At 46.8% G+C, this 27069-nt stretch overlaps 1 protein-coding gene across 16 annotated transcripts in view; it reads left to right on the top strand.

The window, feature by feature from the left end:
• HDAC4 (histone deacetylase 4) overlaps nt 1-27069 on the top strand; it is a 177542-nt gene that overhangs the window by 69690 nt on the left and 80783 nt on the right. For all 16 annotated transcript variants that reach the window (XM_085584662.1, XM_021539610.3, XM_085584663.1 and 13 more), the window contains 2 exons: nt 3097-3168; nt 25692-25936. In XM_085584662.1, the coding sequence (XP_085440788.1) occupies nt 3097-3168; nt 25692-25936 (317 nt within the window). The remainder of the gene's footprint in view (nt 1-3096; nt 3169-25691; nt 25937-27069) is intronic.

Below are 27069 nucleotides of genomic sequence, written 5' to 3'. Positions count from 1 at the left end.
GAGGTGCTGTCCAGAATATTTATGAGCAAAGGAAACAGAAGTTGGTGGAGTGGTCTCAAATTCACAGTGTTAGCAGAAAACTGCTCATCCTGAGAAATATCTCTGGACCACTCTGTTGTCTTCCCTCAGTGGAGAACAGACTGATGCTGGCAAAATGATGTTCTGCAGGCCCTGTGTCTCATTTTAAAAAATCTTCTCTTTGAGGTTTCTCCTTGGTTGCCCACAATTCATCTTCAGGTGTTGAAGCTAAAGCTGTGGCCACCAAAGCTGCCAAGGGATGACGTTGCACATGCCCCTGTTGGCACATCCAGGAGCAAACTTGGATCCTCTGCATCATCACTGAATGTGGAGTACTTGGTTTTGGAAAATCCCTTGGCTTTTCCTTCTTCTGGCCTTGCTTGGCCAGGTATTTCCCATTTTTAGATGTACTTTTTTCTATCATTATCACAATGGGGAGGTTTTACTCCTTTGTCACTGCATCTCCCATTTATTTTTTTTAGCTTTAATTCTGCTTTTCAAGCTCCAAAGGGACAAATCTGAGTCAGTAATGCTGATTTTCTCTACCTCTTGCTCTTGCCTTTCTCCTACTCTGAGTGTCCTTTAAAGATAATTTTTAGTTGCTCATTGCTTTGCTCCAGGAATTCAGGTAGGCCAGGGTGATTTGCATCAGGTTGAAAGATCTGAATAAATGGAAAACTATTTAAATAACCTCTTCGTTCCCAGTTCTGCCCTGCATTTTTAAGCTCATCAGAGTTAATTATAGTCAGGCTGCTTGCAGTTTTCTTTAAGACCTCATTGAATGTTTCAGTCTTCCATTTATCTTCATTTCTTGTCTTTTTTAAGTGGAGAAGTTGTATTTCCTTGTCTTCATCTGGTTTGGTTTTGCTCTAAGATGGACTTAATGGTCTCAGAGGTATTTTCCAATCTTCACAATTCTCTGGTTCTGTGAAATTGTTCATTTTGCTGCTTCATCTTTTCTGAGGGTTTTTATCTGTCATGTTTCTGATTTGTTCTCGATTGAACTTATAAATATTTTGCCTTTGTTTTGCTATTTTCAACTTCTTTAAAACCTGCAAACTCAGCTACTTCCAAACCTGTCCTGGCTATATTTTCTGAATAACTTAAACAACTCTTTGGAACAGATTAAGATAAAAACCAAAGTGTTCAAGTTTCCATCAGTGAATTATGGCTTCATCTTGTTAATTAATGAGTAGAAATGCCCATCTGGAAACTAAGCTACACGAAATGTTCCCTGACTCGAGCCATGAATCAGCCAGGCTGGTGTCTGCTTCCCTCCAGGCTCTGTGGACAGAGCACTTTGTCGTAGAGTTTTGGGGAAATCATGAGACTGATTCATAGAGAACCAATTTGAGAGGATGTTTTCTTGCCAATTCTGTTTAGTAGCTTAGGACCAATTTGGCCAGCAGAGAGCTGGGGAATATTTTGTAGCTTGTCTGGTCTGTCTTAGTATTCAAACCAGGGTTTGTGGTTTGTGAGAGAGTCAAGCCCTGATTGCATGGCTTGCCCTCTTTTCAGTGCTCCAGAAGCTCCACGTCCTTGTGCTGTGGGAGGACTCAGAGATTTAGAGCTTTATTTTTTGTTTTTTATTTTATTTTATTTTATTTTATTTTATTTTATTTTATTTTATGGAGCTTTATTTGGACAGCAAAGACAGAACCCTGGTCTTGGGTAGCTCAGTTTTGCTTTAAGTGTTTCAGGTGTCAGTGCTTTAAAAGATGTTCCTAAATGTTCTGCTCTGATTGATCTAATACTCATTTTGAAACAAAGATTGCAAATCATTGGTTTGTGGGTTTCGGTTTTTTTTTTTTTAATGTGTGGAGAAATTAATGTACTTTATTTCTTAGAATTAAACAATTCTTAAAAATTGCCCAAATTGGATTTGTTTCACAGAGCACCTGGGTGCTGCTACAGGGCTCTGTTTTGTCCATGGGTTCTTCTCCTGTGAAGGAACATCTTTATCTGAAACTGCCCACCAGAGAAGCTGAAAATCCTCTGCTCCCCAGGAAAACTGGGAATTCTCCCGGGCTGTGCTCTCCACTGACTCTGGAGCACCTGATGGCTCGATTATATTTAAAATAGTGATGTTTGCTCTTCCTCTTCCATCTGGTTATGGTCACTGGAGGTCACCCAGGCAAGACATGGGGAAGTCCCCAGCTGTGCTTTCTCTCTAGAAAAACAGAGAAAGCAGGGAAAAGAAAACAAATATTAACATTTTTCTAACACTGTCCTTTGCCTGAGAGAGATGGGGTGGCTTCTTTGATGTCTCCAGACAGGGTTTGGCTTGATCCTATCAGAGCTGCAGCACAGAAAGGGGTTGGAGGGGAAAAGTGAGACAGACTGGCAGAGTTGGAACAAATAGGTTTGAGATAAATTTTCTGTATCCCAGGGTTCATAATTACACTGAAAACATAATTTAGCATTTTTTGCTTTGGCTTTTCTGGGAAGGGAATGGGTGACTAGAAACTCAGGTATGGCAGTCTCCAGCACTGGTTGTTCTATTTAACTCTACCTGGATGCAAGATACAATCTTGGAAATATTTTAAATAGGGAACTGCTTCAGCAAGATGGATTTGTGCATCTCATTTACAAAGTATGTTTTTAATGCCTTTCTGAAATCTAAACTTATGCAAAATGGGGCTTGTTATGCATGTCTCTGCATTTTAATCTCCTGTAGTGATTTGTCAGTTTTCCTTAACGTCTCCCTGGCATATTCCAGCCATTCCTCAACTTTGCTCTGTGGGGCTGCATCTCTGTCTTAGCTCAGCAAGGAAGGAGTCACAGTTTTCTCTGGTAAGGTTTGTGAGCTGACATGCATATTTCCTCAGCCTGGGATCAGCACCAGTTGTGGACTTAAAGACCAGGAAACCCTGAGTGTAATTTGGGATAGAGTCTCCTTTATTTTCTGCTTTAGCTGGTCTGGGAATGTTCTCATTTCCATTGATTTGTGCTACTTGTGTTTCTGCTCTGCATTGATAGTTGGTTGCTGATTTCTTTTCCTGCTTGGAATGACTAAAAATAGCTCAGCTACCCAAAGTGTTGATGTGATTTTATTTTCTTTTTCCCTCCTCTTTCCAGATGGGCTTTCTGGCAGAGATCAGCCAGTTGAGCTGTTGAATCCACCTCGAGTGAACCACATGCCCAGCTCTGGTAAGGAAAAAACCTCCTATTTAACCTCATTCATGTTCTGGGGTGTGCAGGAAAATGTTCTGCAGCTCTGGCTTGCTAGTAGGAGAGCAGAATGCAAATGCAGAGTGCTGGAACGGAGTCTGTTAGGACTTGCACACCTCTGCTTTCCCAGGCTGGGAGAGTGGGATTTGGGAATGGAGCACAGCAGCCCTGGGAGTCTTGCAGGGGGCTGTGGGGAGCCCAGCCTGGTGGGAGATGCTTGATTTGCCTTAGAAAGGAGAGGACAGGAAAGCAAAGCAGCATCTGAAGGAGTCCCTTCCCAGCCCAGAAGGAGGTTTTGGAGCTGCTGGTCTCATTGGGGAGAAGGAGCAGGGAGCCAAGGCTGGGCTGATCAAAGTGTGTCATGCTGGGCTCTGGCTGTTTGCTGTTCTACCTCTTCTAATGATCCTGCCACGGCATCTCCTGGGGTTTGGCCTCCTGCTCCTCATCCTGGCTGCTCCTTGGCGAGCTGGGAGAGCTCTTCGAGCTCAGGGCTGCAGCTCTACAGTGATGGAAACCAAAGTTCCGCTCCCAGTACATGGAACTGTGTGGGAAACAATCTGCTGCTGGCTTTAGTGTTTCCCCCTTCTCTCTCCTTGGTACAAGCAGATTTTTCTACCGGGGTGATAGGATATAGCAAACATTATCTACTCTGCAGGGAGCAGCTCAGATCTTCCAAACCTCCAACTTTCCCTTCTCTGTTGCCTTCCAAAATGCCCTCAGGCCCTTTTCTATTAAGGATGAGATCTCGCAGAAGATCTGAGCACTTCTGGTAGTGCCAGTTGGAAAGATGTAAATGAAGTTTATTCAAAACAACTTTGGTACACTGGGAGGGGGAAAAAAAAGTGGGCTCTGATCTAACCTAGATTTTTGTGGACTTGAATACCTGTTTGGGGAAGGAAACTTTCAAGAAAGTAGAATTGTTGCATTGGGGGAAAAAAGGAAGAGATGTTTGTTTACCAGGCATGGGTATTGGGCTTTGGATTCTGAGAAATCCCTCTCCCACCATATGCTCCCAAATGCATTTGTCAGGTAAGGGAGGTTCTATTTTCATGACCCTCAGAGGGATTCTCATTTTAAAGTTACTGTGGTAGCACAGGTCAACTTACAGGTTTTACTGTCCACCTCAGTCATGAGCCAGGTTAGGTTTTGTGCCTCTGTGGATCATCGGCCAGGATTGTGAAAGGGATGGGGTTTGAATCTTATATCCCTTTATTGTGGTGTTGATTTTGTTTGCTGGTTATGTTTAATGTTTCCTTTTGAGATATTTCAGGTCAAAGGCTGGTGCTGCTTGAGAGCTTGGGGTACTTGATGGTAGAGTCTGTTCTGGCTGCTTTTCCCCAGGTGAAATGAGGCTGTTTGATGGAGCCATGCAGGCAGTTCTTGCTGTTTGGACTCAATTTTGGGTATTTTTAACAGCTCACCTCTGTGCTTTTGGGAAGACAATGAGACAGGGATCCCTGGGGAGCTGTGCTGGTGTGAAGTGGGTGGGATGAGAGATGGGCAGGCTGCCTCTTTATCAAATGGTTCCCAGTAACTGAGCTGTGGGAATGGAATTCAGGAGAGCTGGGGCTACTCACCTACACAAGAGAGAGCTCCAGGGACACCTCAGATCTGCTTCCAGGGCCTAAAGGGGCTCCAGGAGAGTTGGAGAGGGACTGGGGACAAGGCATGGAGGGACAGGACACAGGGAATGACTCCTACTGCCAGAAGGCAGGGATGGATGGGATATTGGGAAGGAATTCTTCCCTGGGAGGGTGGGCAGGCCCTGGCACAGGGTGCCCAGAGCAGCTGTGGCTGCCCCTGGATCCCTGGCAGTGCCCAAGGCCAGGTTGGATGGGGCTTGGAGCAGCCTTGGGATAGTGGAAGGTGTCCTGCCCATGGCAGGGCTGGAATGGGATGGGCTTGAACATCCCTTCCCACTCAACACATTTTGGGATTGCCGTATCCAGCTTTCATAATTTTTGTCTTTAGGAGTTTGCTGCACATCTATCTGAGAGAAGAAAGGAGAAGTAATACAAGCATTGCTCTGGAAAAACAAACTGTGTGTGGGATTGTCGGGTGGTTTTCCAAGTCTCAGGCATGACTGAAATAATGGTGTTAAAAACAGCATCAGGAAAAAAAAAAAATGCTTGATTGTGTCTTGGGATATTTTGTTTAAAACATTCTCCTGCCCTGGTCAGGGTAAGGTTGAATAAACTTGAGTTGTCGATGAGCTTTTATGCTGCATTTCTGTTTCAGATAAAATCACTGCGGTGTGCTTGTAGGAAACCAAAATGTTTTTCTCTTTACCATGAACCAAGTGAAGGAGAGGTTTGACCCTTGTTAGTTGTTTTTTCTCTGATGTGCAATGGTGAGAAATTCTAAAAATCCTTCTTCTTGCAGAGCATTTCAACTCCAAACCAAGAAATAGTTACAGCAATTTAATGAAATGGCTTTTAGGAATGAATTTGGTTGACTAGAACTGAGTTCAGTCATCAGCAGTGAAAATTATTTCTATCTTCTTTTCTGTATAAATTAAGGATTAATTGAAGGAAGGGAAACATTTACTGTTTTCAAAGACATATCACCGTAATTGGCACGTCTGAATTTCTGAGGTGCTCGGAGAAATGCACCAAGACAAAGCCCCCACAGCCCAGATGTGGCTCTGGGGTACAATGATTATTGGTTACCTCTGCCTGCTCTGCCTCGGGCTCCCAAGGATTGCTGCACCTTTGGCCCAGGGAAGGGAAAGGAATAAATTAATGTTATTGAGCAGCCTTGCTTCCCTTAACTTGAATTTTTTTTTATAATCAGAGCCTGGTGAGGCCCTGGTACAAACTTCCCAAAGAAGCTTTGGCAGCCCCTGGATCCCTGGAAGTGTCCAAGGCGAGGCTGGACAGGGCTTGGAGCAACCTGGGATGGTGGAAGGTGTCCCTGACTGTGGAAAGGGGCTGGAAAGGCATGAGGTCTCTTCCAACACAGAGCATTAAGTGGGAGATTTCAGCTCCTTGCTGCTTTTTCTCCATGCTAGATTATGTTATCCACTCTCACTTCTACAGTCATTTGTAAAAATAAAATGTTGATGTATGTAGGAGTAAATGGTTTGTACGAACCTCTGGACTAATATTGTCCCTTGTTTTTGCAGTCAGAGATTAATCCCCGTCTGTGAGGGAAAAATGTGAGGCTTTGTTGTGCCCCAGAAGTAGCTACCCCTCAGAAAGGCTTTCCTTTAGTGTTAAAAATATCCTGATATATAATATGGAGATGTACATGAAGCCCAGGATGGGGGAGAAACCCATCCAAACCCTGCAAATTATCATCAAAAGTGAGGTCTGGAAAAATGATTTTGATGTTACAATGTACACTGAGCAGATTCAACCCTGTTCTCTCATTAGGTTATTGAAAAGCTGCAGCTCTTATTATCAGCCTTGGTGTGACAGTTTTGCTACCATTTAGATGCTCTGATGTGAGATAAGATTCTCAGAGAAGCTGTGGCTGCCCCTGGATCCCTGGAAGTATCCAAGGCCAGGCTTGGAGCAGCCTGGGCTAGTGGAAGGTGTTCTTACCCATGGCAATGGTTGGGTTTGAGTCCCTTCTCACCCAAACCATTCCATGATTCCAAGGTAGCAGAGAAACTGCAGCTTAAAGCCTTGAGAGTTAAAATCAGCTCAAGGTTATATTTCCTGCAGTACTTATGGTTTATTAATATTTGTCTTTAATTTCCAACACTGAGCTAAGTGGACAAACCGTAGCCCATGCAGTGACAATCAAAGGAGTGTTTCACCTGCTGGAGGCACTCCTGAAGCCCAGCTTCAGAGCCATTCCCCAGCAAGGAAAGCCCTGCACAGCCATTTCAGCCAGCTCCCTGATTTCCACAGATGATTTGCTGAATTGTTGTGCTTCTATTAAAAGCCCTTTGCAGTCAGTAAATTTATGCAGGAGAAGGAAGGGAACTGCCACATCTAGAACAGAGGAGCAGGGAAGTTCAAGCTTCAGAACCTCTTTTCTGGACTAATGCTGTCCCCAAACTCATGTTCTGTTGGTCATGGGATAATGAATGACCTTCTAGCTCTGCTTTAGCATTTTGTGCATGGGCAGCAATATATGGGAGAGGGATGAGCTTCTTGGCCACCTCTGTCTCAACTTCATCATTCCATTCCACATGGAATTAAACCACTCCTCTAGCCAAGCTGAGAGTCAGAGAATCACAGACTTGTTTGGGTTGGAAAGGACCTTAAAACCCATCTTGTCCCATGGGCAGGGACACCTTCCACTATCCCAGGTTGCTCCAAGGCCTGTCCAACCTGGTCTTGGGCACTTCCAGGGATGGGCAGTCCGGAACTAATCTGATGCTGGAGCCTAGAATGTGGATATCCTGATCCCTGTGGGTTGGGAAGAACAGGAGCCCACAGCTCCTCAGCTCTGCTTTGTTGTCTTTTGTCTCAGAAAATGTATTTATCTGTCATGATTTATCTGTCTCCTTTCTTACCCATGAGGATATGGTTATCAATTGGAAGAGCTGGCATGAATTATAAATGATTATCCCTCTTTTAACAGCTGAAAGCAGCACTTAAATGTGAAGCTCTTGAATGCAGCACTGGTTTTCTGGATGAAAGGCAGGAAAGTTTGCTCTGCTGCAAGCCCCAGCTTGCTGGTTTTCTTTCTTCTTCTTTCACCCTGCTTAGTTCATTAATTCATACCGATCAGCTCTGGAGTTCACTGGATTCTCTTAGTCCTGACTCTTCATGAAGTGTTATTTTTAAAAATAAGAATTCTTACCAATTCCCTAGCACAGGAAAGGTTGTTTTGTGCTTTTGATTTATATAAAAGCAGGTGATGAAGGGAAGAGCCTTTGAATGCTATAATTTTGTGGAGAAAACTTGGGGAAGGAGGCGATGGCAGGATGTGAGCAGGCCTGGAGGGGCTCCCTTAAAGGGCTATTCAAGAATTTGTTCCCATTGCCTCTGGCTTTGCTAAAAATAACAGTAATGTGTGGTGAATGAAAAGTGATAAATGTTTCGTGGAAATAGATCATGGATTGAGGCCTTCCTTGAGGAAAAAATTCCATGTGCCTTAGATGGGATCTTGGAGGCCGTGTTTTGTTTGCCATGTGTGTTTGCAGCCTGGATATTTTACCTGGGTTTGCAGCCTCAGAGGGGTCATGGAGGTGAAATCTCTGCTGTTTTGCTTTGATTTCATTCTCAGTCCCTTCACTTTTTGTAGGTAACACTTGTCCAGGGCCTACAGTGGTCCAACACACCCTGTACTCAGTTCTTCTATTCCATCAGCTTCCCTGCACAGATGGATGCCAGCATTGGCTGGAGGATGAGGATGGACGGTCCCGTTATTCCCAGGGGCTGTGTTTCCTTTGTCTGCCTGCCCTTTTCATGGCTGTGCCCTGCACTGCAGAACTCCCCAGGGTGCTTTCTGCCAAAATTAACTGGGGGTAGTTTATTGCTGAAGGGGGAAGAGCAGCCACCTGCATTCCCTGGATTTTAGGAATTCCTCTTCTCGCATGACACGCATTTATCATGATCCTGGAGGCTCTTCCCCAGTGTGTATTGATTTTCAGGGCTATATTTGGCTCTGCTTTTTCTTCAGGCAGTGGAGGGAATATCAGGTGAATGTTTTGTGCAGCGATGCCTAAAATACAGCAGCAGTCTCCAGATGTTTCCTTGGGGAATTGCTGATGGTCCTTGTTGCCCAGGGAAGCTGTGGATTCCCCATTGCTGCAAGTGTCCAAGGCCAGGTTGGAGGGGGCTTGGAGCAGCCTGGGATAGTAGAAGGTGTCCCTGCCCAGGTGTCCCTGCCCCTGACAGGGGTTGGAATGGGATGGGCTTTAAAGTCCCTTCCAGTCCAGACCATTCCATGATTCTGTGATTAAATATCTCCTCCTTTGGCTTAACTAATATCTTGTGATCTAAACCACTTAATCATCACTACTTTTCCATCTGTTTCTCATTCAAGAAATTGTGTCATATCAGATGATTCATTCATATTTGATTAGAGATTTCATTATAACTGGCCTGAAGTTTTTTATGATCTAATGAAAGGCTTTGGAATCACTGATTTGGAACTGCAGTTGTAATATGCAGAATAAATGTACTGCACATTTTGATGGTATTTTTCCTAGGTACTTTTTAGAGCTCTGACAGTTCTTGCCAGTGAATTGTGTACATTGAATTTTTGAAAAAAGTTTCTGATTGATTCTGCATTTCTGGTGAAATGCAGAGATCTTTTCATTGGAGAGAAGAACTCCCAAGCTACTACAGGATTTCTCCAAGTTGCATTTATTGACCAAACAGTGAAAGTTAGGTCAAAACTTGCCTTTTTTGATCAATTTATAATCCTGCTTGTAGACAGTCACACTGTAAGGATATTAATGAAGCTCTTGAAGATCCCGAGTTGTCCTGGTTAAGTGACATATGGGAAGCTTTTTATTTTCACTGAGGACAGTCATCTACCACCTGTGTGCAAATTGTTCCTCAGATGCAGTAAGTTGCTACAATTTTTTTCAAAAAACAGATTAAGTGGTTGCAATAACGTATTTTAAAAAACATGAACGGGGGCAGAGTTGGAAGTGCTTGCCCAGGGAGTGCTGGGATGCTGATGATGGGATGTGGCCTGGCACAGGCGGGGTTCTGTCCCTCTCCTTCTGAGGAGCAGTGGGGTTTGCTCTTTGTGCCCTGCTGGCAGGAGGGGCTGGGACGAGCTCTGGGGCTCAGCTGCAGCTTAGGGAAGGTGTTTGTGACGCAGTGAAGGGGAAGGGGAGGGTAGCCAGCTCCTGTCTGCCTGTCCCCGGTAATCCTGGGAGCTGCTGTGCCTGGCACTTCAGTGGGACCTTCCTCAGGGTGGCGTTGGGCTTGCCTGGCGTGCCCCAGCCTGGGCTGGACCGGAGGGGCTCTGCTGAGCTGGGCAGCAGAGTTTGCCTGGTAAAACTCACTGCCCTTCACACAATATGCTGCAGCACTCAGACTGCTTCCCCTCACAAACGTGGCTGGCTGAGCCCTGGGCTGCAGTAGCACACGGACTGGACACCTGCAGACACTCAGGAATCACAGAATCCTGGGATACTTTGGGTTGGGAGGGCCTTGAAGCTCATCCCATCCCACCCCTGCCATGGGCAGGGACACCTTCCACTGTCCCAGGTGACTTCAAACCCCATCCAACCTGGCCTTGGACACGTCCAGGGATCCAGGGGCAGCCACAGCTGCTCTGGGAATTCCATCCCAGCCCCTCCCCACCCTCACAGGGAAGAATTTCTCCCCAATATCCCATCTAACCCTGCCGCTCCTTCTGCTTAATGGCTTTATAGTGGGAGCAGGATCTTGGGAGCAGCTCCCAGCTCTGTCCCTGGAGCTCAGCCAGACCATGGAGTCCAGGCTACCACTCCAGTGGAATTGTGTGTGAGTGCATTTAACCTCACAAATCATGTTTTGGGCTTCAAAGCCAGCTCAGATGTTCCAGAGGGAATGGCTCCTTATCTCCCTGTCCTGCCTTTGACAATCTATGGGGTCTGAAAAGCTGCCAGCTTTTCCTGGAGGGAAACACCAGGCCTGACCTTCAACCAAATACTGTTCTGGCAATGTACAACTGGAATATTATCAAAAAAATACCCCTTACCTTGGTATTAGACGTTTGATACCATGTTTGGAGGTATCAAACATTTTTATAGATGGAAAAAATAAAATTCCTTTCATGTGCCATGTAAATCCCTGAGACAAGGACTTGTATATACTTATATATGTACATATATGTGTATATATTTGTATTATGCTTGTATAATCCCTGTTCCAGGGATTTATCATGTCTTGAATTAGTGCTAAACAAAACTTAGATCCCTCTCCCCCATCCCTGGCTGTGCCTATAGCAAAGTCTCTAAAGCCTCAGGAGTCCAAAGCCCATTGGGTTAGAAGATAACACTGTGGAAAAGGCAGAAGGAAAGGCTGGTACTAAAAAATAAGTAAATAGATTTAAAATAAAAAATCCATTTTGGGACCTTGAGGACTTTACCTTGATGACCCCGCACTGGTGTGGAGTAATCCTTAAAATTGCAGAGAAGGAAATTCTAGAATTCCCTGGAGTTTCCTTTCCAGGATGGCAGTGCAGGGAAAGGTTTAACTTCTGTTTTGGCTCTGGACACATGACCTGGCCATGTCCTGAGGCTGATAAGGGATGGGAGTGACACATCAGGGAAGGTTCTGGCTGTGTTGACATGAGTATCAGGTGTCCTGGCTGAGCAGCCAGGAAAATTCGTCTGGTTCCATGTGCAGCAAAACGTGCAGCATGTCTGTGAGGAGCTGTTCCACCTCTGTCCATGCAACAGGGCAGTGGGAGGGCTGCCATGAAAACTCCACTTCTTTTTTGCTTGGGAACATGTTGCAGTAAAGCAGCTGGGACTCAGTTTCTTCTTGCAGGAAAAGCCAATTCTTTATTCACAAAGCTCATATTTATAGGAACTATCAGAAGGCACTGTGTTAGACCTAACTGGCTAACAAGACACTGACACTCAGTTTATTGGTCTGTAAATGGCCAGGGTTATGTCTGTCAAATCTCTCTGTTTTTGGTTAGTTCTCAGGTTTTGTTCACTGATTCCCATGGGACAGATTTCTTGTTTGTTACAGATGCAAAGGGTTCTCTTACCAGAATAGTTTCTTGTGCTAACTGCTTTCATTCTTATGATTTTTCACGTGGGAAGTTACAAGCTGTTAGCTTAGCTAGAGTAGCAGGGCCCAAACCATATTTTAAAAGGACTTTCTTTTATGGTATCTCTATCTGTATGGAACAGGAACACGTGCATTAATCTACTCTGAAGGGGATTTCAGTCATTCAAGACACCATTCCCCGCTCCCTTTCCCAAATACTCACTCACAGGTGCTAGCTTTTCACTGCCAGGGTCAATAATGCGGGGTTTACTCATGTCCCAGACCCTTTCATGTTTGTTGGATAATCTCTGTTTTCTCTTTAGTTTCAGCATAAATTGTGTTCCTCGGCACAGAGGGGGAGCTTTGGAATTGTGCTGCTGTTTGCTGGGTTGGAAAAGGTTCGTTGTAGCAGAGAAGTACAAAATGCAGTTACTTGGTAGCTTGTCTCTGTACATCACCAAACCCCACCAAGTTCCTGCAGCTTGTAAATACTCATATACTCAAATGTTCATGGACATTTGCCAAAAGACTTAACAGTATATACTTTTCCATGTTGTCTCCTTTGTCTTTTAGTTTTATTATTTCTTTAGTGTTATTTGGAAATAATTTGGGCTTCAATGCAGAGATTTGGCTACGTGTTCTAACAGAGTTACTGCTGCTGGTCAGGATGCTGGTGCAGGAACTACACCACAGTTCTGTTCTACAAGAGAAAAATGACTTTTTAAGTGGGTGCATGAGGTGGCAGACAAATGAAAATTACAGGTGATTTAAAAATCACCATAATATTAATACAAATTCTAGCCCTTTTAAAGCGGCTTTAACAGGAGTTTCAGACAGTCCTGGAGCTTGTTGGATATGAAGTTTTTGTGCAGTTTAGAATGCCCTTTACTCTTTATCCCATAAAAGATGTTCTTTCACAGGATGAGAATTTCAGCTTCTGAGGAGCTATTACATAAGGCAGGGTGCTATTTACACCTTGGAATTAAATATTATGCTGGTTTCTCCCCAAATGCTGCTTTACATCTGAAATCCTGAGCTGTGCATCTCTGGGCGGGTATGGCAGGTATTGAGGACAGGTTTCCTTTCCAACCCAAACCATTCCATTCTTTGCACTGCATCACTCCAGATTCTCCTTTACATGTCAAAAAATTCAGACTCCCTGGGCAAAGCAGTCTGAAGAAGTGCAGCATTTTACAGGAAGCTGAACTTATTTATTCAGTAAGCCACTGCAAACCAGATCTCGGCACAAATGCTAATTTTGAGATGCTGATCTCCACAAGCAGCAGATATTTAGTCTTACACGTGCCAGATGGGTTTGCTGCTGGCATCACTTGTGAGATTATGAAGGACAAATCCGCTATAGAATTCCAAGACCTGACTGAATAATTTTGTGTTTGCCTTCCCAAGGATCAGCTAGTTGTCACAGTGCTTTCCTTTGTCACTGTCAGTGTGGTAAAGCTCCTTCAGGCATCTGAGATGGGCCAGCACTGGGAGGAGAGGCCTTGCAGTGAAGGATCTCTCCCACCTCAGGTTTCATTTACTAATAAGCTTCGTATCTTTTTTGGTTTTTATTAAGGTCATTGTAGCATATTGCCAAACTTTTGGGCCTGCAGGAGAGCCTGAGAGGGACTTTTTACAAGGACACTGAGTGACAGGACAAGGGGAGTGGCTTCCCACTGACCATCCCCAAGCTTTAGCTGAGACCTTTACCAATTATCCAGGGGTGTTCTGTATTTCCACTGGGATGACACAAAACCAAGCTGCTGCTGGTTCCAACATCTCCCAGTTCGTGTGTGGCACTGAGGATTTCAGAAACAACACTTGCCTTGCGCAGAAATCGAGGCAGATGGTAAAACCAAGTGACCTACAAAACATAACAAGTTTTCTCACCAGAAATGTACAGTACAAACAAATGTACTGTCACCTAAAAATACCGAGATGGCATTTCTGACAGAGTGATGATCGTGCGGGAAAGTCAAAGGTTGGGTAAGGTCAGAAATGAATTTTGCATCCTCTAAAAACACGCTGGTGATCAAACTGACTGTAATGTGCTTCAGCCTCTTCTTTCTTCCTCCTTGGGACTTGATTTGCTTGGGTTTGTCTGGTTTTGTTGGATCTGTAAAACAAGTTATTATGCAAAACTGTCTCTGCTGATGTGGACATCTCAGTGTCTTCTGGCCAACAGCACTGGTCTGGACAGCTTGTGTTATTTTCCTCTGAAAATTGCCCCAACTTCCTTTCTATTAGTATCTCATGGATCCTTCCTCACATAGGACAGAATCATGGAATCACTAAAACTGGAAAAGACCTCCTGAGTCCAACTGCTCCCCCAGCACTGCCACCACAAGGTCATGTCCCTCACGTGCCACGTCCACATGGCTTTTGAACACTTCCAGTGATGGTGGCTCTTCCACTGCCCTGGGCAGCCCATTCCAAAGCCTGACCATCATTTCAAGGAAGAAAGTTCTCCTAATTCCTCCCTGGCCCAGCCTGAGGCCATTCCCTCTCCTCCTGTCCCTGTTCCCTGGAGCAGAGCCCGACCCCCCTGGCTGTCCCCTCCTGTCAGGAGCTGTGCAGAGCCACAGGGTCCCCCTGAGCCTCCTTTTCTCCAGGCTGAGCCCCTTCCCAGCTCCCTCAGCTGCTCCAGCCCCTTCCGCAGCTCCATTCCCTTCCATGGATATACTCCAGCCCCTCAGTGTCCTGCTCCTGCAGTTTTGATGGCTCCCTCATTTTTCAAGCATTGCTTCTGGACCCCAAGCCCCTCATGCATGGACAGTGAAGTCCATATGAAATCTCCAGGGTTTGGGATCCATGGCCAGGAGCTGGTGCAGTCTCACGATCCCCGCCAAGGCTGGACTCTGCAGTTCAAGGCCACTTCCCTTAGAGAAGCAAACTTGAGGCAAATCGGCTGTGAAGTGGAAACATGGGAATGAAAAGAGGCGAAATCATGGGAGGATTAGGCTGTGGTGATTTACGGCAGCTTGATTTCAGGATGGAAACACTGACGCAGGATTTAACGCACTTGGAGTTTGGCTCGTTATCTCCCTTGTTAGAGGGGTGGTCTGACACAGGCGTGTGCAGGAATCCATCTCTTTGCAAAACCTTTCTCTATGCAAAAAAATGGTAATAATGGCATTTTAGAAATGCTGTTCCCTGTGTTGGCTCCTTGGCTGATCAGCTGGGAAAACAGAGGGGCTTTCATGGGTGTCATATCCTGTGGACTTCTGGAATGCTGGGAGATGCATAGTCTGGGATTCATGTAGAAAATATGGATATGGTATCCTGGGCTAGTGCAAGGTGTCCCCAGCCCATGGGACAAGCCCCATCCAACCTTGGACACTTCCAGGGATGGGCAGGCACAGCTGCTCTGGGAAGCATTTTTTCCCATGGTGTTCTCTTCTAGGAATGTTTCAGCGGGTCTGGCTTTCCCTGGAAGAATAACTTGTTTCTGTAATCTTTTGGAGGAACAGGCTCCTAAGCCTGAGGGATGACCCTGCAGAGTGCAGAGCTTCATTAAAGTGGCCTGAAAATCAAATACAGTTAATGTAAAATGTGGTTTGCCCGGTGGAGAAGGGATTAGCTGTGTATCAAGCAGGAGTTTCACCTAATGAAGGTTCTGGTAGTGATTGTCTGTATTCTCTGGAGCTTCTTTACACAGTTTTGGCCAGGAATGTTGAAGTGAGCCTGGATGTCCCATTTCCATCATTTACTGCTAATACCCAGGGTGTGTTTGTTGTATTTCAGGGAGGCAGCAGATAAACCATTGCCATCTCTGCTTGCCTCCAGATACCACTAAATCAGATTTAACCTTCTTAGACTTGCTTTTAAAAGCCTTCCTCTTCGGCTTGCCTCCTGCAGCTACTCCTCAGCTGCAGCCTGGATGTCCTTTTCATCTCTTTCTTCCAACTTTCCAAGTGCCTTTTGTCCATGGTGTCCTCCTAAGCCTTGCTTGGCTGAATCCCTGAACCCTCTTTAGATCCTTCCCTGAGTATTTTATCTTTTTCCAGTGCTCTGAAAAGTGAGTCACTGTTATTTTGGGTCTGTATAGGAGCTCCATCCTTATATAGATATTTTATGTCTCTCACCTTCGGGCTTCTCACAGCATCCTGTTTCTTTTTGTGGAAAGATCAGGCTGCAGTCAACTCCTTGGCAGGGAAGTTTGGTGCCTGAATGTAGCTGGAGCAGTAGCCTCCCACTGAAAGAGACAGCCACCATTTAATTTGCCAGAATCCCTAAACCCTGTATTAGGTCCAAGTCTCGCAGCTGCAATGGCATTTTTAAGCAAGAGAATCCAGAATTTATCAGAATTTCTGAGGGAGGACTTGCTCCCCTCTTGCCGGGGTTGTAGTAGATGCAGTGTAGGTGTGATGTGGTTTGGGAAGCTGCTTACCATGCTCAGCAGGAGACCACCCAACTCAGAGCTTTTAATAAAAGAAGCGAGAGGTTTGAGTCTAGAATCTCCCAGGGACAAAATTAAGTTGTTTTCTTTGTTCATTCATAGATGTGTTTGTTCCTTAGGAAGGCAATTTTAAAGTGAGTTGAGTTTAAAACCAGAGAACCACAGAATCCCAGCATGGTTTGGGGTGGAAGAGACCTTAAAGCTCATCCAGTGCCACCCATTGCCATGGGCAGGGACATCTTTCACAATCCCAGGCTGCTCCAAGCCCTGTCCAACCTGGCCTTGAGCACTCCCAGGGATCCAGGGGCAGCCACAGCTGCTCTGGCACCCTGTGCCAGGACCTCAACAGCCCCCAGCCAAGAACTTCATCCATCCCTGCCCTCTGGCAGTGCGAAGCCATTCTTCATGTCCTGTCTCTCCGTCCCTTGTCCCCAGTCCCTCTCCAGCTCTGAAAGGGGCTCAGAGGTCTTTCTGGAGCCTTCTCCTCTCTAGGTGAACACGTCCAGGTCTCCCAGCCTGGTTCCAGAGCAGAGGGGCTCCATCCTTTGGCACCCTCTGGACTTGTTCCAGCAGCTTCACATCCTTCTTAAGCTGGGGGTTCCAGAGCTGGAGGCAGCTCTGCAGGTGGGCTCTCACCAGAGCAGGCTAGAGATGGAGAATCCCAGTGAGATTCCTTGTGAGAAATATCTAAAACTCTTTACAGCCATACCTGGATTTAACATGTTGTGTGGTGTTAAAACTCACCTTCAAGCTGATCCCTGCATGGCTCTGGCTCTGTTTGAGGAGCAGCACCTAGCTAGTTCTGTTAAAGGAAAATGCCACAGGCTGGGCAGATTTTCAGCAGAAGCAGCACTGAGTTTTTGTGCCATGTCTAAAAGGCCACCTGGTGTCAGTGGTTTGGGCATAAATGCCGAGAGAAAAGCTCACTTTGAGGAGAGCCATCCGTGATGTGGGGGATCCTTGTCGTGCACAGATCGCTGCTGGCATGGGGAATGCAGGGAACATCTGCCCTCATCCTTTAGGATTTGGGTAGTAGGCTTCTGGGCTTTAATGTGTTCAATTCATCTGGTGGGTCTTGGGGGGAAAAAAAAAAAAGGGGAAATGTCTCTTTTTTAAGAGAAATCTTAGCCCAGGTCTGTGTTTTGGTGTGTGCATCCAGGAAGGGCAACCCCTGCCTGTTCTGCCAGAATAAAAAGGTGTTTTAGTGCCATTTCTCTGTGCTGTCCAGGGGTTTGAATGGGTTGAGGTTTCTTGAATTTCTCTAGGAAACTGTCTGTGTTTGACAGTCTTAAAAGAGTTTTTTTTATATTTTAATGTGCATCTTCATTGTATTGAATGGACAAGAAGTAGCACCCTGGTCCTAACGCAGCTGATACCAAAGTATATCCATTATTTAGAAGTAAAGCCCTTCCAGAGGGGGCCACAGTAAGCTGTAGGCTACTTGCCCATTTGGATGGACTTCTCTTCCACCATGATCTGGACTTCTACTCAAAACTGCAGCCTTTGAGCTATCTGTGAGTTTTCAAAAGCTGTGGAATAGCATTCCTATTACAATTTGCTATTTAACTGCTTCTTTTGCTGCTTTATTTTTGTTATGATGGAGGAGATGGCATTGCACATTTTGGGGCTTGTTGGACAGCTGGGAGTCCCTTGGCTGGTGACAGAAATGAACTCACTCTTCTGCTAGCAATAACCATTTATTTGCTGTTTGAAATACAGTGGGACAGGAAATTCCTCAAAATTGTGCTTCACGTTCTCTTTTGGCAAAGGGTAATGGCCTTAGGCTGAGGGAGTGCAGGGATGGGTGGGATACTGGGAAGGAATTGTTCCCTGGGAGGGTGGGCAGGCCCTGGCACAGGGTGCCCAGAGCAGCTGTGGCTGCCCCTGGATCCCTGGCAGTGCCCAAGGCCAGGTTGGACAGGGCTTGGAGCAGCCTGGGATAATGGAAGGTGTCCCTGCCCATGGCAGGGGTGGAATGGGATGGGCTTTAGAACCCAAACCATGCTGTGCCACCAGGTCATCAGCTGGCTTTATTCCTGCCATTAGAGAGCTTACCCCTTGGGAGGCTTCAGCGAAGTCTCCAGAGGACCAGTGGGAATGTCCAGGTGTTTGTCTAACCCCACCTTCACTGAGAATTCCTCAACTTCCCCATGCTGACCCAACCAGGTTGATTTTTTTTTCTCATGGGAAGTTTTTCATGTGTAATCTCAGGATGAGACTTTCTGGCTCCTGCTCCATCTCTTCCAAGTTTAATTCTCTTCTCCAAAGTGTCATTTTCCCTTGAAGGAAGCTCAGAGTGAGATTAGAGAGAATCATGTGAGAAATGCATGTGGGTGTGTCTCTACAGAAGTGCAGCTGGGCTTCCTTCAACTCTGCTTTTTGTCCTGAGGATCTTCTGAGAGGAGATGTTTCCTGTTCTGAAAGCAAGACTGATGGATCAAAGAGATTCAGTTGCTGGGTAATGCCTGAAGCAAAGAGGCAGGTGAAATTACATTCCCAGGAATCACAGAATCCTGGAGTGATTTGAGTTGGAAGGAACCTAAAACGTCGTCCAATCCCACCCCCTGTCACGGAGAGGGACACCTTCCACTGTTCCAGGTGGCTCCAAACCCTGTCCAGCCTGGCCTTGGACACTTGCAGGGATCCAGGGGCAGCTACAGCTCCCCAAGCCTTTTTTAGAAGAGCTATGCATTTATTTTTGTTGTTTTCTGTTTTATTATTTATTTAGATGGGGATTTTTTCAATGGAAACTCAAGAGGTTTTTGCTTATCCACTCCGTGCAAGGGAACTGCAAGGAAAGGTTTCCCACGACTGTGTGAAGTTTGAAATGAGAAATAGTCCACGCCGACTCCTTACATTCCATTATCTTTAATTTCACAAAAAGCTGGCTCCATGCAAGACACTGATTTGTTAGAGATGTCACTGATGAAACCAGCAAGGAGATAAGTGGGATAATGGTTGAAGAGGAGGTGGAGAAACTGGAGTGTCTCCCTTTGGAGCTGCTCTGTCCTGCACAGGCTCATCTGTTGGAGACATCTCTGGTGGAGACGCCTGTGCCGTCAAGGGTTTGGTGCTGGCCTTGAACTCTCCATATTCTCATTAAAGAAATACCCCTGGATATTTATCCATGGGAGTTTATAATTTTCCAAACTCTGATGTCCTGCTCTGAGGCGAGAGGGGATGGAACGAGAGCCGTTCCAGCCCAAGCCATTCTGGGATTCCTTGCAAACACTGGAAAATGTTGTTTTCTGTCTTTTGTGAATGTAGCTTGGTGGGTTTTCTTTTTCTTCAAGGGAAGAGGCATTTCTTAATGCTTTGAATCTAGGAATGGAGACAGTAGGATAAGTGGTCCGCTCTTCAAGTTTTGGCTTTATTGTCATGAATTAAATTTCCATGTAGGTTCCTAATGAGTGCTAATGAGGTCTGTTCAGGGCAGGAATTGAGCTCAGGAAAGCTGGATATGTAGAAATCTAGATTCTCTGCACCCTTATTATGTCTCCAGGTCTCGATAGTAATCAGGGAGAAGTTTCCTTGCAATGAATGAGTGAGTGACATTTAAAGCTCCATCTGTTGCCTGCGGAGTGCTGCCTCACGACATGTTTCCATGGCTGATGGGATGATTAATTTCAGTTCCCATTCACAGAGCAGGAAATATTCCCCGAGCAGGGAGTGACTCCAGCCCTCGCCGAGCTGCAGCGTGTGTGGAGCTCGTAGGAAACCTTGGCTGCTGTTTACGCCGAGCTTGTGCTCCCAGACAGGATCCAGGCTGCCTTTGCAGCCACCCACCTGGGCTGCCCCAAAATTCCTGGGGACTGCCAGGTGCTGACCTGCCTTTGGTTCCAGCTGGGTGGCGATGCTCAAGCTTGTTGGCTAATTCCAGCCGAGAATACCGTCCCTGGGATTCTGTTCCTTGGAAATGGGATAACAGAGGTAAGAATTGAGTGAAACAGAAGTAACTGTTTCCTCCTGTCCCCCCCAGCAGATGATCTTTAAGGCTCCTTCTAACCCAGGCCATTCCATAAATTGTGATAGTTCTTTAATTTGGTATGGATCCATGGAGGAGAAGGACTGTGCCCTCATCCAGCCCCCATGTGATGTTTGGGATGTGCTCCATAGGATGTTGGTGTCCTGGGAGCTACCCTGCCATGACCTGCTCCCACCACCTGCTCTTGGATAAGTTTGGGGTTCCTCTAGTTTAGTTTGGCACAATCTTGTCTAGAGAATAAAAATTCAGAATTGAGTGAAGCTGCTAACATGTTGTACCCCCTCTCCTATTAATTGCTCCTTCTAGGTGGGACGTGTACTGTGCTGGAGATGGAGCCAGCTCCGAGGGTGCTGTGCCACGGCTTCGTTTCGCTTCCCCACAAAATCCGCTGCTTTTATCCCAGCACTGCAGTCAGATACTGCAGTAGCTCAGTGCTATTTATAGCTCTGATCTCACCGTCTCACAGTCTTTTGGGGGGTTTTAGCAATTTGGGGAGTGGGAGCCCCACTGGAAAAGGATCCCTGGGTCAGCCAGGTGGCACAAGGGATCCTGGCGCTCCAGCCACTGCCAGGAGGAGGGATGGATTTAATTCACAATAATCCAGTGATGCTTTACTGACACACATCTTCCTGCCAGAATAAACCACCTCAAGTGCTCCCTTGACTGTGCTCAGAGTCAACAGTAGCTGTTCACCTGCCTTTCCAGGTTGATTCTAAAGGAAAACTGGGGTGATGGGTTATAGGAACGGTGTTCCAAGGGTTTGGAGACAGTGTCGCACTCCCCACATGCCCAAGGCATTCCTGCCGGCAGCAGCTTGGTGTTTAAATGCCTTGCACAACACAGGGAATTATTTAAAAATCCAGAACTGTTGCTGGATGCCGAGGACAGCCCTAAGGAATAAAGTCAGGGAATAAATGCACCATTTTTTTGCTTTTCCCTGGGCATGAAAGAGCTGGAAATAATGCTGAGAGGGGGAGATCCAGGCACACATTTCCTCAGCATCCCGCTGGGTGGTTCAGTGGGATGGGGATTATCTGATGGCAGCAGCCAAAAGTTTGGGATCCTGAGCAGATTTTCTGGCTTTGTGTTTGCTTTTTGTGGGTGCCCAAAGGCTGATGTACTGCTCTTGGCAGAGCCTGGCCCGAGGGCAGGGCTGCTGGCACAGCAGTAATTAAAAAGCAAACTCATTAGCTGGGAATAAAGCCCCAGCCTGGAAAGGATAGAAGAGAGGGAGAAGCTGAATCCATGGGCTCTGGAAGGCCCTCACTGGGGAGTGTCAACCACCAGCCCCAGGAACATCTCATTCCTGGAGGGCAGTGATTTGGGAGGGCACCAGGCACTGGAGAGTCACTAGAAGAGGCTGGAATGCTCCATTCTTGGGATTTCGGGAATCTCCCAGGCTTGCTCTGTCATGGGCAGGTGGGATATGTCTTGGAGTGGGAATTGATTTCTTCCTCCAACCTTGACGAGACTCTCATTCCCCAGGGTTTTGCAGCAGGTTTGAGGAGGTTGATGGGATTTCCTTTCCTTCTCCAAAAGGAAATATAGGAAAGAGGAGCTGGGAAGGAGCTGTTTGTGTTCAGCAGGACTTGCTCTGTGCCGGAGGGAGGGAGAGCTCGGGTAAAGCATTTCCTGCACTTTCCCTTTGAAGGTGTGGTTGATTTCAAATGTGAGAGGCAGTTTTCTGTGCTGCTTAAATTTAAATTAAAAAATGTATAAGATTAAGGGTGGGAAAAAAAAAAAAAAGGAAGGAAAAGAGTAGTTTTTGCACCAGCATTTGATACTAAAAAACTGCATTTTGATATCTAGTGGAAAGTGTCCTGACCATGGCAGGGGGCTGGGATGTGATGGTCTTTAAGGTGCCTTCCAACAAAATCCCTCTGGGATTCTGGGATTCTGTGAATATTTTTTAAATTAACCTTAAGGAAAGGTTATGCTGAAACAAGGTTTGAATTTAAATATTTGTTTGGTGCATCTCATACCAAATTTTTGGTTTAACATTTTAATGTGTTTTTGGGACTCAAACCTGTATTTCCATCCTTTAAAGACCAGCATGAAAATGCTGTATCAGACAAGGGGAAGACAATTCAATTTTACTGTTAGTATTATTGAAAAGTATATTCACAGGTTTAGCGTCACCTTCCCCTAATCCCTTCTAAAACAGTTGGGACTTACGGAGCAGATATTTTGCATTTTGGAGTGTGGGAGAATCTACACATACAAACTCCCCTGATAATGTCTTATGTGAAATGTAATGTCATTATATGAAATGTTTTTAATTTTTCCAGTGGAGCCAGGCTGGGAGAGATGGGGGTGTTCAGCTGGAGAGGGACTGGGGACAAGGCATGGAGGGACAGGACACAGGGAATGGCTTCCACTGCCAGAGGGCAGGGATGGATGGGATATTGGGAAGGAATTGGTCCCTGGGAGGTGCTGGCACAGTTTTCCCAGAGCAGTTGTGACTGCCCCTGGATCCCTGGCAGTGCCCAAGGCCAGGCTGGACAGGGCTTAGAACAGCCTTGGGATAGTGGAAGGTGTCCCTGCCCATGGCAGGGAGTGGAATGGGATGAGCTTTAAGGCTCCTTCCAAGCCAATCCATCCTGTGATTCCATGATTAAATATGTATTGTAGGAAGTTCACTTTGCTTTCAGGTCAGAGATGGTCACTTCATTTCCTTGTATTTCGGGTTGTTCCCCTCAGTGCGTTATGGATGAGCTGTGAGATGTCAAATTTCCAGTCTCCATCAGCAACCCAGGGGGCTGAAGTGCCTTAGGTCTTAATTAACGTGCAGCATGCAAGCAGGCTTTGATGTAAAGCTATGTTTTATTTATTTGGGAAGGGAAACACCAGAAGATGGGTTCTAACTTAATATAAAAATCATTGTAACATGACCATGGAATAAAAATCAGGCTAACTTGACCACAGGGAAAAAATAATTCCCTATATGCCAAGGGTGGGGGGAAAAAAAAATTAAAATTGATGGTTTTCTGTTCCTACAGGAAGAAATAAAAGCAGGGAAAGACCGTGAGATAGTTTGTTATTCATAATCAGGATTTTGTCTCCTAATTCATGGCTTTGGCATTTCTCATGCCAGCCCTGAATATCATCTTTGTGCCTTGGCTCACGTCACGACTCCGATTGTGCTCGTGAGTTCTTGAGGCAGGACCTAGAAAAGCAATTTTTGAGTGTCCCATCAAACTCCTGGAATACAGGCGGGTTTTTGTTGTGGGGCTGTATTCATTGAGCGGGGAGGGCTGGCTGGGGCTCAGCAGGGCTCTGTGGGTCAGCGGCTTCTGGCAGGGCAAAGGGGATTTTTGGAGCCTGAAATAGTCGAGAGTCAGGGATGACGCAGCCTCTGCCAGAGCCCTGAATGGGAATTGTGGTCTTCATCCTTGCAGCTGTGGGGGGTGAGTCCCATTGGATGGGAAATGGGGGACGGGTCAAGTTTTCTTAGGACTGTTTTCCAGCAGGGAATGGCAACTTAAGGCTCATTTTTGGGGAATAAAGTAGGAGGAATGGATCTGAAGGCACAGTCACAAGGGGCAGGATGTTCCTTCTGCTGAAACTGGGTTGAGTTTTGCATGCTTGGGAGGGTTGAGGGTGTTGAGCTTGGAGAGGAGAAGGCTCCAGTGAGAGCTCAGAGCCTCTTCCAGTGCCTGAAGGGGCTCCAGGAGAACTGAAGAGGGACTGGGGACAAGGCCTGGAGGGCCAGGACAAGGGGAATACATGGGATCCCAGAATGGTTTGGCTTGGAGGGACCTTAAAGCTCATCCAGTCCCGCCTCTGCCATGGGCAGGGACCCCTCCCACTGTCCCAGGTTGCTCCAAGCCCCAGTGTCCAACCTTGCCTTGGACACTGCCAGGGATCCAGGGGCAGCCACAGCTGCTCTGAGCACCCTGTGCCAGCGCCTGCCCATCCTCACAGGGAAGAATTCCTTCCCAATATCCCATCCATCCCTGCCCTCTGGCAGTGGGAGCCATTCCCTGTGTCCTGTCCCTCCATCCCTTGTCCCCAGTTCCTCTCCAGCTCTCCTGGAGCCCCTTTAGGCCCTGCAAGGGGCTCTGAGCTCTCCCCAGAGACCTCAGACACAATGTTAAGGTGAGTTTGTGTGGTTATCTCTGTGTCAGAGTGTTCTGCTCTCCCCAAAATCCCTGGCTGCGGCTCGGGAATCAATCCATGGCAAAGAATCCTTCCTGTGGCCCTGCTGGGGAGAGAGGGGAAGGGAGAAAAGGCCACAGGAAGGAAAACAATAGGGAAGTGGAGGGAAGAGTTTGTGGGTTGAAAAATAGCAACACTTCCAGTAATGTGACCTTTTGCCGAAAATGTTTCCATTAAGAAAAGAAAGTCTCCTCCTCCTCTTCCTCCTCCCTCGCTGAGTCGAGTGCAGGGAGGGGTGACTATGCTCCTGGACCTCTGCTCCATGAGAGTATTTGGGAAAAACCCTATGAAAGCTCTCTCCCTGGGATGGATAAAGTTAATGTCCTGACAGAGGATATGGAGGAAAAAACCCCACCTTTATTTTCCAGTTTTGCTGAAGCTCAGTGTTTCTGAGGGGTTAGCCTTTGTTCTCCTGTAACTGATGTTCATTCAAAGCTCTCAGCAGAGTTATTGAGGGATTGCCTCGGGGTGGGGGTGGGGGGGGGGAGAGAGAGAGAGAGTGAGCAAATGTTGCAAATACAGTATACCTGTGAAAGACAAAACTGTCACTCAGCTGGAATTTAGAAGATTTTTAGTCATTCATGGGGTGGCAGTAATTTTTTTTTTTTTTTAGGAGAAACAAGCTGTGTTCAGTTATTGCAAAGGGGTTATGGCTTGACACTGCCAGAGGGCAGGGATGGATGGGATATTGGGAAGGAATTGTTCCCTGGGAGGGTGGGCAGGCCCTGGCACAGGGTGCCCAGAGCAGCTGTGGCTGCCCCTCGATCCCTGGCAGTGCCCAAGGCCAGGCTGGACACTGGGGCTTGGAGCAGCCTGGGATAGTGGGAGGGGTCCCTGCCCATGGCAGGGGTGGCACTGGATGGGCTTTGAAGTCCCTCCCAAGCCAAACCAGTTTGGATTTATTATAAAACACATTGTGGTTTTTGCATGAGTTTCTTAAAGGGAGAGCCTCATGTTCCTGACCACGGCAGTCCATCAGTTCATCCATCACAAGTCAGGATTAATCCTTTCTGTGAAGTCTCAGATTACTCTTTATCCTCCTTATTTCCAGTGATGCTGGTTGAGTGGAACAAATCTGTGTGTGTGTGTGTGTGTGTGTGTGTGTGTGTGTTTGGAAGGCACGGATGGGTCACACAAGACACTCTTTTCTTGTAGCAAACACATGGGTTTCTAGGATGTGGTGCCTCCTGGAAAACTTGTTGATCCCTGAATTCCTTGGTTACCCCTAAGGGAATGGCATGAATTTCATGGTGCTGCTCTTGATTCAGACCATGGTTCCTCCATCCTTTGCTGGATGAGGTCCACGCTCACCCTGCTCTCGTGTTCTCCCCCGCAGTTGACGTGAGCACAGCCTTGCCCTTGCAAGTGGCGCCGAGCTCGGTGCCCATGGACCTGCGGCTGGATCACCAGTTCTCCATGCCGGTGACGGAGCCGACGCTGCGGGAGCAGCAGCTGCAGCAGGAGCTGCTGGCCCTCAAGCAGAAGCAGCAGATCCAGAGGCAGATCCTGATCGCAGAGTTCCAGCGGCAGCACGAGCAGCTCTCTCGGCAGCATGAGGCGCAGCTGCACGAGCACATCAAGGTAAGGGTGGCCGGGGATAGGGGACTGTGGGATCGTTGAGGTTGGAAAAGCATTCCAGGATCATCCATTCCAACCATCAACCCACCAGCACCACCACGGTCCCCAGGCGCTGCATCCCACACAACTTCTGAACAATTCCAGGTGTGGTGAGTCTACCACTGCCCTGGGGAACCTGTTTCCACGCCTGGCCACCATTTCAGGGAAGATATTTTCCCTGATCTCCAATAGAAACTTTCCCTGGCACAGCTCAAGGCTCTTTCCTCTTGTCCTGTCCCTTGCTCTCCACCCTCCTCTCAGGGTGCCACCAGGTCCGCCCTGAGCCTCCTTTTCTTCAGGCTGAGCCCCTTTCCCAGCTCCCTCAGCCTCTCCTCTCCCTCAGCCCCTTCCCAGCTCTGTTCCCTTCCCTGGACACAAAAAATGCCTCAATGGATTTGACCCTAGCAGGAGGTTACCTGCTACTGTGGTCACACATTTTAGGAGCAGTGGCATGGGAACTTCTCATTGGATATTTGCCATCAGCACAAGCTGCAGACTGAGAGTGTGGGACTGTGGTGGGACTGCGGGAACGGGGAATGCAGGGGCAGTGCCTGCAGGTGGGTCTGGACACGGTCAGATTTTTGAGAGTTAGGCACCAGGCAGGTGCTGTGCCCTGCATGGGACAGGGAGGAAACAGCAGGCAGGGTCAGTGAACAGTCCAGTCTGGAAGATGGCTGTTGCAAGTGAAAACATGAGACATTATATAAATATTTCCCAGTGCTGGACTATTGCTATGGCAACGCAAGCTTTCCGAATTGGTAATAGGCTCCTTTTTTCAAAGGGGGATTAGTGCTGCACATGGTAAATAGCCTTAATGTAATATTAAAAAGCAACCTCGATTCAACCTTATATAACTTTCATTTCAATACAAAATGCATGTCAGAGTGGGGAAGATGGGATTAAAAGTTAATGGGGTGTTATTTACAGACTTCTTAGTACAGAGAGGAGCTGGGCTTTGTGAGAAGTGTCCCTGTTTAAAGCTGGATTAATAGCAAACGCCCCTGTCCCTTGGGGAGTCCACTGTGCTGTGGCCAGGGCAGAGGTGAGGAGGTGCCTGGGTGTGAATGTATTTATACATGGATGCACAATGTGTGCAT

Source organism: Lonchura striata, chromosome 7 (assembly GCF_050655825.1).
Source record: "Lonchura striata isolate lonStrDom1 chromosome 7, ASM5065582v1, whole genome shotgun sequence".
Taxonomy (NCBI): Eukaryota; Metazoa; Chordata; class Aves; order Passeriformes; family Estrildidae; genus Lonchura; species Lonchura striata.
Note: the sequence above shows the minus strand (reverse complement) of the source record. Positions and strands in the feature narration are given on the sequence as shown.